At 30.3% G+C, this 10231-nt stretch overlaps 1 protein-coding gene across 2 annotated transcripts; it reads right to left on the bottom strand.

Moving 5' to 3' along the window:
- Positions 1–653: 653 nt before the first annotated feature.
- LOC129295909 (beta-amyrin synthase-like) lies at positions 654–7735 on the bottom strand. Of its 2 annotated transcripts, none has more exons than XM_054934508.1 (16): positions 7457–7735; positions 4762–4947; positions 4584–4673; positions 4283–4480; positions 4094–4178; positions 3533–3699; positions 3265–3456; positions 3038–3151; positions 2702–2821; positions 2475–2597; positions 2282–2380; positions 1997–2053; positions 1495–1863; positions 1325–1405; positions 1159–1242; positions 654–1064 (listed from the first exon to the last, which is right to left on the bottom strand). In XM_054934508.1, the coding sequence occupies exons 1-16, from the start codon at positions 7655–7657 to the stop codon at positions 936–938; spliced, it is 2295 nt and encodes a 764-aa protein (XP_054790483.1). In that variant the 5' UTR covers positions 7658–7735; the 3' UTR covers positions 654–935. The 2 variants fall into 2 exon arrangements, with proteins under 2 accessions (XP_054790483.1, XP_054790482.1); XM_054934507.1 differs by having other exon boundaries at positions 1495–1869.
- Positions 7736–10231: the final 2496 nt, after the last annotated feature.

A 10231-nucleotide genomic window follows, 5' to 3' on the forward strand; every position in this document is an offset into this window, starting at 1 on the left:
GATGAATATACTTTGAAATCATGTTGACATTAAAATAGTGTAAAATCTAGTTAATAAATTAAAGAGGGATACTCCCTCCATTAAATTTAAAAAATATAAAGCATTTTTAGTTTTTCAAGATATAATCATTGTCTTTTTTAAAAAGTGTCCCTATTGATAATAACTTTATATTTATTATAGAGTGTTTAATAGGGATAAATATAAAAAGATAAGGTTAGTGTTAAAGTAAATAACTATTTTATTTGAGGATAAGATTCGATTAAAAATATTTTACAATTTCTAATGGAGGGAGTATAGTTTATTTGATAAGAAATCAAATGATAGCATATATAAGATGCAGGTATGAACTTAGCTTCACCATAGTCACTAAACTATATTAAGTTAATCAAACTTGGTTTTCCCAACACAATCAGTTATAATTAGATAAGGGACTTAATTAGCCTATTTAACACTCCCGTTATTCTAAATTATAAGATATTTTTAGATAAAATTTTTAATTTTAATAAATTTTATTAACTACACTTAATAATCTTATTTTTTCAAAATAAAAATATAAACTTTCAAAAATACTTTTCATTTAATAACCTTAAATCAACACTACTTAATTATTAACTAGACTCAAATAAATATATATAAAAGATTAAGGGTTCAATTACAGACAGGTACAAATCACATCGTCCTTCAAGCTGTGATAGTTACACCTTATAGAATTAAGATAGATCTTACAGTCAATATACTAGTTATGTATAGTCCATCAATAAGGTCTTTATTCTTACTACATAGTGAGATTCAAATACACTTGCATCCTTAGTTAAATACTATTTTATGGCCTAATGACATTTCCAACCCATTTAATTAAATAAGGGGCTCCTCTCCTTTCCCTTTGTTAAATAGGAGTACTAACCAAATAAGGGGAGGGGATAAAAAACCATGGCCTAGGCCTTCAAGCATTGAATTGGCAATGGAACTTTCTTGTAATATTCAGAGAGGGCCAACAATGGGAAGACGTTTCTGTACGTTACATAATGCATCATGCAATTCCTCATGAATACTCCAGTTGATTCCTATATATAAATAACTCCCCAATTAATATTTAATTTTAAGTTTATATTTCATTAATTAAATTCGTTAAATGAGTAGGGGCAGAGAGGAACTCACTTGTTGTGGCCAATCTCCATCATCTAATTGAGAATTAATTAAATTTCTTGCTCCACGATGAAGAGAAGTCGGGTCTCTCTCTGCCTAATGATCCAACCAAATAACAAGATCAGCCCAAACTAAGATGCATGTTGACAAAATTAATTAAAGATGATACATGACTTACCTGTCCAGCATAAATAAGACCCATCATAGCCCATGCTGTTTGTACTATATGAGATTTGCTTCCTTCAAGTGGTATGTACATCTGAATCATCCAAGTCAGCTTTCAACTAACTAAGTTGACAATAAAAAATAATAATAATGTTGAAATCAAATAGGTATTAATTAGTCCACCTTTTTAGGGCAAGAAAGGTAGCTCTCTCCCCACCCACCATCTTGTTTTTGTGTTGTGAGAAGAAAATTGACAGCTTTACGAATGGAAGCACAATTGTCATAAGTCTTTCCAGATGCAATAAGTCCACCAAGTCCAAACATTGTTCCATAGATGAAGCATATTCCCCAATTTCCATACCAGGAACCATCTTGTGTTTGCATCTCTTCAATGTATCTCACAGCTTTATCAATGAAATTCTGGATCTCTTTCTCTCTATGTGTTGGATATAGCTCTCTAAATAAAACAAAAGCTTGTATTGCTGCTCCAGTGCACTCTACACATTCATGCTCCACTACAATATTCTTTAAAAATTCAATAGGATTCAACACCTGCTCCTCGAAGATAAAAGCAAATTAAATTAATTCATGCATTATCACTTCATGAATGTATCAAAGAAATCTTATCTTTAGTCCAAAGTATGTTTACTTCAAATATTAATAATAAAGCATATATAACTCTTACTTCTAACCAATCTTGACCTCTAATTGGTTCCCAGACTGCTAAACCACCTCTTTTACTCTGCCAATATTATCACAAAAATAACCATAATTAAATTAGTATATGATTCTATCAATCTGGATATTCACTATAAAAAAAGAGTGGAGGCAGTTTTCAAAATGTCGAGAAAGTAACCTCAGGTAATGGATTCATGAAACTTTTGAAAACATGCCACAAATGCAATGGCTGAGAAAATGTCTACTTTTTATGGTGATTCATTAATTAATTAAAATGAAAAAAATAACTCACTTGAAGTGACAACAGTATATTGACAGCATCAAAAAATCTCTCAGGTTTCATCTTTTCTCCTACAATCTCTGGAGGTAGCTTTGATAGAAGAAGACAACACTAAAACAAACAATGATGTATATGGTGTGAAAAAGTTACCTATATTATATTATGAAAACAAGAATAATTAAGTATGAAGTTAGCAAATCATCACCTTCAAAGCTTCTGCTGTGCAATCTGAAACTTGCAATCCATTATCTTGATCAGAGAAAGTCCAGGACCCTTTGGAAATGTGACGATACATACTCTTAAAGTCTCCAGAAGGGTTGTTCTTAACCTGACCATATTGTTATCTGTCATTAAAAGAAATTACACTAGCTCATAAGACAACAATATGCAAGTCATTGAATGGGTTTTCCCATTAAGATTAGTGAAACAAACTTGAGATTCCTTGATGAAATAATGTGCTCTTGCAAGTGTGGGAGCAAGTTCTTTAATTAAGCCGGTAGCGAGCAAAGCTTGAATAGCAAAGCTAGCATCCCATGTTTGGCTACCGAAACTCTGCATATAGATATCAAGCCTAAAATCAAACTATTATAGTTACCAAAGGAAATTTAAAACTATTCAAGGAAGATAAAGTTTTAGACGCAATAAAATCAATATTGGATTAACTTACACACACATACACATCAAAATAAGAAAAAGTTACATTAAAACAATTGATGAATTTAAACCATTATTATAGTTTAATTTCTTGCAATTATCTCTTAATTTCACCTGCATGGTCATTCCATCTTCTGAAACCCATAAATAATCTGGTACCCTGGCAAGATGCTTCTTAAAAGCTTCTCCATTTGGATCTTCAGCCCAACAAGCAACCATGCATAAGGACTGTAACAAGACAAATATAAAAGAAACATAAATCTTAGAATTTTACTATTTTCAATCTTACAATTAACGTCAAATCTTTGATGTTATATTTATGTTAACAAAGAAAATTATACCTTTTCTACACATCCAATAGTGATGTATCGAGTATTTTCATCTTCATAGTGGATATGCTTTATTGTTTTTTGAAGGGCCTTTTCTCTAACCAATTTGTTGAAGGGCCAACGAGTAAGAAGTGGCTCGCTCAATATGTATAAGCTATCCCACATTAGATCTTGTATCAAGGGATGTGGGGAGTAAAGATCCTCCTATAATATATAAACAATATCTTAGTTCGTAGTTCCATAATGATGGTGAATTAAGAATATGCATGTAATGCATCACCTGTGCACAAAGGTGGCGAGCTTTGCTCCAATCAATTTGATGGTAAGGTTGAACATGAAGTTCTTGTCTCAGTTGAAGAATAAGTTGTGTGATTGGACCCACAAACCTTTTACCATACAAGTAAGACATAGGCATGTAGACTGATCGGCAATAAACCCACATTTTAGCTGCATTCATTCATTAAGGCAAAGGAGAGTAAATAAATTGTTTTGGAGAAACTCAAGTTTGATATATGTATATATGGTTCCCCCCCCACACACACACACATATAGTTTAAATCAGGGTTAAAGTGTATTTTTGTCTTTATACATTCCTTCAAGAAACATTATGTACCCTATACTAATAAGCAAGGAACTTGCATCCCTAAACCATTTTTTAGAGGTGTATAAATTCCCATCCGTTAGTGATCTATTAATAAAGAAAAATTTTTGCTCATCTGAAAAATAATTTAAGGAGAAAAATGCCCTATTTACCAATACAAGGTGTCCAACGCTTCTTAAAGGAAGGTACAAAGAGAAAAAAATGCACTTTAATCCTTTAAATTAAGTGAATGAATGATACCTGGATGCATAGGAAGAAACGAAGGCAAGAGCCAAAACTCAGGAGGCATTGGGTTGCTTCCTAACCATTCAAATACACCAAGTATCTATATATGGTGGCATATTAATAAGGAAAGCCATGTCATGTATGTCTAAAAGAGAACATGTTAACTGAATGATGAATCAAAAGCATTTAATAAAATAGACATACGCAAAGCCAAGTCTTTCCCCAAGAGGGTATATAGGTGACACCACCACGATCAAGAATCCATTTTCGAGCTCTAAAACAAGCATTGTCTTCTCCTCCATCAGGTCCTTCTCCGAGAATGCGAATGCATATATAGCTAAGTGCTGTAGTAAACATGTTGCTATGACCCTCAATATGCAATCCCCACCCTCCATCTTCATTCTTTATTTCCATGCATGTTACATTATTTCATATTCATAATATTAGTTACTTGTTGCATTGCAAATGTTGACAATATGATAATTAAAAGAATGAGATACTTCACCTGGTGATTGTATAAGAAACGTAAGATCTCTTTACGATGCTCTTTAGGAAACACATTTTCTAGCTGTCCTGTAATATACATGCAAAATACCTGCATCATAATTTTTATTAATATTCTAGGATATTTGTTGAAGTTTCAAATGAAGTTATAAATAGAAATTTTATAGATACAAACATACAAAAGGTTGGATAAAGAAGAGAGGTCCAGCAATTTGAGCAGGCCAGTGGCCATCCTTAGATTGCAAGGCAGACAAGTAATAAGCAGCTCTCTTCACTGTGTTCATCACTTTTTCAGATGTGATTTCCTCTTCATCTTTTATCTTCACACTTGGTATTGTCTGCTTGAAATTCTTCTCTCTCAAAAACTGCATCACATGCACCAAATTTGACAATTATAAGCATATCTAGTTAATTATCCACTTTGGACTTCAAAACAGGGATCGACCACAACACAATTGATAAATGTATGTCTAAGTTTATTTATTCATGCCTGAGCCCGCTCACACAAGAGTTTGAATATGGAATTATTAGTTTGAAAATTTGTTTTACTCTCTCTCACACACACACATCAGACGTTTGTATGTTAAGCTTGTAATTTTTTTGGGCCGACAGATTGTAAATATTTATTATAGCATTCTTCTTTTATAAAAATTGTGACAGTAAATACTTTGTCCTTCTTAGTAACGTATTTGATTGAGCATGTTGAAAATTTATAAAATACATTGCTATAATAAAACAGTAGAAGTCAGCGTTAAAATTTTTTTTTCTAGATACTCTACATAGATACTTATCCATTATTTAAAACAATATAAAATTATTAAATCCTTATACTACGGCACTAACCCTTTTTATAAAATGCCTCATGGGAAATGCCCTTGGTCATATTTATAAAGCAGAAAGAATAATTTTTTAGTCTTATATATAAGTCATATTATTAATTTTTAATTATAAGTTTTCATCTTAATTACATTAAATTTTTGTAACATAAAGTACATTATTAAAATATGTATATTTAATAGGATCAACATTTAAAGCATGTATATTTTAATTTACCAAAACATATATATTTAATATGATTAATGTTTGCAACTTATTAAATAAAATTTTACACAATTTTAATAAATTTTAAAATTTTTCTTAGTTTTATTAATAAAACATGTTGGAAATTACTTTTTAATAAAATTGAAAAAAGTAATAGAAATTGACTCTTTCCAAGTTCCAACCATTCATTTTTCAATGGGAGAATGATAAATCAACCTCTCAAAACATACAAATGACAAAATGGTACCATGGAATGATGTAATTAAATTTCTAACCCTAAGAAAAATAATAAAAAGTACTTGTTAATATAAAAAGTACTATATAGTTGTTAGTTTAATTATGCAATGAAAAGTACATTTTTATAGTAAATATTAACAACTTTAGCTTAGTAATTATCAACTTCAGTTTAAATATTAACAACACATTTGGTCATAATTTCAATGTAATCATGCAATAGCAACTACACTTCTTATATTAATAATTTTAACTTTGTTATTAACAACTTTAATTTAACTTTTAACAACAATACTTTCTATTATTTTTTAGAGGGCTAGAAACACAATTTTACTAAAAATTGTGACAGATAAGTCCCCAAGATTTGAAAGTGATAACCCTATTTTGTCATTTACGTATTTGGAGGTATTCACTTGTGATTTCCCTTTTCAATTATTCAATTTTCTTCGCATAGTTAATATGCAAGATAAATATTTGATCTAGATTTTCTCCCTAAAGATTACAAGAAAGGTACAATGAATCTCTGGCATTTTTTGTCCAAATTAAATCCTCGGTCATTTTAATTTATGATTAGTATATAAATAATTACTTAAATTTTGACTTTCTTTTTTATTTTATATTTATTAACGTAAGAAATCAATAAAATTCATGAGCACCCAACTCATGTCATGAATGATCTTTGATACTTAGGTTCGAGATCTTAGATTTCAGTCTATACAAATGTAGAAAACACTTTCGAAAAAGTACCATACTCTTGTATTAAAAAAAAAAGTACCATACTCTTAATTAGGCCTAAAAATACTTACTTATATCTGACCCAGTAGTATAGTATTAATGATGGTTTTATCAGAAAAATAATGTATAAATAGACATGTTAGTTTAAATAAATCATATGATTCAAACACTTGTCATCGAGAGCTTCGCCAGATTCATTCCAACAGATATTTTTCCTCCTCCCTCCCGCTCTTTCATTGAGAAAGATTCTTACTTTTACTTCATGTAGTTCTCTTCCCTACCGAATATTTCCTTTTCCTCTCCGAGTTCTACATTCTGTCGTCTTCTTCAGTTCTGTAGTTTTAGGAGTTGATCGATCTGTGACTCTGATCATTTTTCATGAGTTTTATACTGAGACTTTTACTGTAGTTTCAGGCTTTGGCTACTAGCTAATGGCAACATATAAACTTCACATAAATTAAAAAAAAAAAGAATAACAAGTTAAATCAAAGAAAAACCACTCCTGACGCCTTAAATATATGGTCCAAGACAGAAACTGCATGCCCTAGGCACACCCAAATCGGTATAATTTACAAGTCATTTGCCTTCTTGTAAATTTATTAATTATAAGAAAGAGTCAACGATATAATCAAATAAATATACAATCACCGAGTAAACTCCCATAATTAAAAATATCATAAACAAAAAGTAAATAAAAGTAAGACATATCTAGCAAGTAACAGACGATTGATCGCACTATTGTCAGATTTGATGCCATGGTAAGAGTCAAAAGCTTACCAAAATTAAACAAATATCAAATCAAATTGAATGAGAGAAACTAGCTAGAATACACAGAGAAAGGGGGGGATAAAGAAGAAATGAAACCTGAAATCGCCAAAGACGATCACCACAGGCTCTGAAACGGGAGCGATTAGAGGAGAAGTGTTGACGAGCAGCTTCGACTTCATCCCTCTCCTCTTGGCTTCCATCTTCTGCATGAAACTCCCATGTCTGCCTCCCCACAAAGTTATTTGTGCTGAATATGTACGGGTCATTCCCTCTCTCTCCTATCTTCAGCCTCCACATTCTCTCTCCCTCTCTCTACTCTGATCTTAAGCTAATACTAACATCACACACCTTCCTAAGCATGCATTCCTAAGTTTGCAATTTAAAGCTCTTGCCTTATTTCTTCCACGCTTACTTACACACACCCCCTCCCCCTATTTATAACATTCGCATAATTTCTAAATTATTTCTATAATGGTAAAGAAATTATGTTAATTTTCAAATAATTAATTTATTCTTATTAGCTTGGATGAAACATAAGTAGAGTGCCAGTTCAAGATTGGACCCTTCTCTGTCAGCACACACAGAGGATCGTAACTATTTCTGCCTCATCAATCAAGAATTATTATTGACCAATCAATATATTGTCATATACTCTTTTGTTCCTATATATAATGTGTTTTTAGTTGAATCTCACGTATCAATAAAAGTTTATTACTTAATTGAAATTATATAAAAGCATAATGATTTTTCAAATTTGCCCCTAAAGCCTACAATTTGTATCATAGTGGTGGTTGGTACACCCCACAATTAATATCTCATCTATTTTTTAAACTAAGTGCAAAATTATCTAATTATTTAAAAATATCATGACATTTTCTACTTTATTGACAAAGCAAACTTCTAAAGAATACATTATACATGGGACGGAGGGAATATGTAGGTATTACTAGCTAGTGCTTGAGTACAGATTTCAGTGCCCTCTTGCGGGTAAATATTTTCTGTTTCCAGACCTTATCTTAAAAATGCAACTTCTAAACAGTGCCGAGCCATAACCCTATAACAAATACTCTCTCCATTTAAAAATGTAAAGTATTTTTTGAGAAGTTAGATGTTAAAAAATGTAAGGCATTTTTAATTTTTCGAGGTATAATTATTGTTTTTTTTTCAAAAATGCCCCTATTGATAATGACTTTATATTTATTGTAGGATGTTTAATAGGGATAAATATGGAAAAATAGGGTTAGTTAAAAAATAGGTAACTACTTATTGGGGGTGAGATTTGGTTAAAAATGCCTTATATTTTTTAATAGAGGGAAAATGACATCAAATTTCAAGAGTCACAAACATAATGATTTTCAAAAATTGTATAATTAAGTTCAGTTAAAATCCAAAGCTTCAATGATAAATTATCCAAAAATCTCATTTTCGATGCATTTGTAAATGATTAAAGCTCGATATTAAATTGTTTAAAAATAGGGTCTTAAATAATTTAACATTCAGCTTCCATGCATTATTTGATGAAAATGAATTTCTGATTTCCACAACCTAACTTTTGTTTTGAAACATCGTTTTATTGGGAACAAGTTCTCTCCTGCTCCCATCTTGGCCTTACTAAGGTAGGCTGGAAATTAAAAAAAATTAAAAACAAAAATTATGCTCTTATGAGGGCATAATGTGGAACTGGAGGGAGGAACAAGAGAGAATCTGCTCCCATTGTATTATATCTCCAGAACAGTTACAGATATTTTGGTCTATAAAATTATTTTAAGATTAGTAACGGGCGTTGCTCCTTTAATTTTTGAAACCCCACCTTTTTTTTTTAATATGAAACTCCGCCTTCATCTCTTTTAAATGATTCCATAGAATATTTTCCTTGCTATTTGTAATATTTTCCTGGTGATATTTTTCTTACTTCTTCTGTTTTATTACATTCACCATTTTAGGAAAAAAAATTCATGTCACAAATTCTTTTAAGGTATGTTTGAATTTCAGTTAGATAAAACTGATTATAAAAAAATTTATTTAATATGATTGATTTCCATTGTAATTTAGTATGTTAAAACATAATTATATTTGGATATTATTTTTAAAATTAGATTTGATAAAATTGAAGGTGTTTGAATGATTTTAGTTAAAATCAATTTTAATAATATAAATATTGATAACTTAAAGTTGTTACATACTGCCTCAATTTTAAATTATAAGATATTTTTAGAAACTTTGGCATATCGAAATATAAGATATTTTTCCAAAAATAATGTTTTATTATTAAAACTACTTTTTTCAATATATTCTATTTTTAATATTTTTTAAAAGTATTAAATGAAAATTTTTTATAAATTTATATTTTTTTATAAAAATTGAAGTTGTAAAATGTATTTAATAAATTTTATTGAAGTGTAATTTTGTTATAAATTAGAACAGAGGGAAATCAATATATATATATATATATTATGAAAGAGGAAAATATAATTCTTAATTTTATGAGAGGAAATTTATTTGCCTGCTTGTAGTTTATCTAAATTCTCGACAGAAGCAAATATTTATTTACGTCAATTTCAAATTGGGAGAGGGGAAAAGGTATGGAGGGCCCACCTTGACATGGATATACAAGAGGAGCGCACAACGGGTGGTAGAACATCATTGTTACTTGTTTCTTTGTACCGAGGATCATTTACTTGTTACGCCAATTATTTGATTTCAAGTGTCACTGCCACCGACTTTATACCAATATATTTCTCCCAAAAGCTTGTGAGGTTTGAGATCTAACACGTAGCCAACTCTTAACATAGTAATCCCTCTGTTTCCAAATTTTACGTAAAACTACAACTTTCCAGAAGCTTTAATCACATTGTTTTTTTTTTTTTTAAA

The sequence above is a fragment of the Prosopis cineraria genome, unplaced genomic scaffold (genome assembly GCF_029017545.1).
Source record: "Prosopis cineraria cultivar Desert tree isolate PC_DT_omini unplaced genomic scaffold, ASM2901754v1 PC214, whole genome shotgun sequence".
NCBI classification, from domain to species: Eukaryota; Viridiplantae; Streptophyta; class Magnoliopsida; order Fabales; family Fabaceae; genus Prosopis; species Prosopis cineraria.

Excerpts from the sequence above, each read along its gene's own strand:
- LOC129295909 (XM_054934507.1), bottom strand. The coding sequence starts at position 7,657 with ATGTGGAGGCTGAAGATAGGAGAGAGAGGGAATGACCCGTACATATTC. Across the intron at positions 4,948-7,456 it reads ATCGTCTTTGGCGATTTCAG|TTTTTGAGAGAGAAGAATTT; the intron begins GTTTCATTTCTT and ends CATGTGATGCAG. Across the intron at positions 4,179-4,282 it reads GGGGAAAGACTTGGCTTTGC|ATACTTGGTGTATTTGAATG; the intron begins GTATGTCTATTT and ends CACCATATATAG.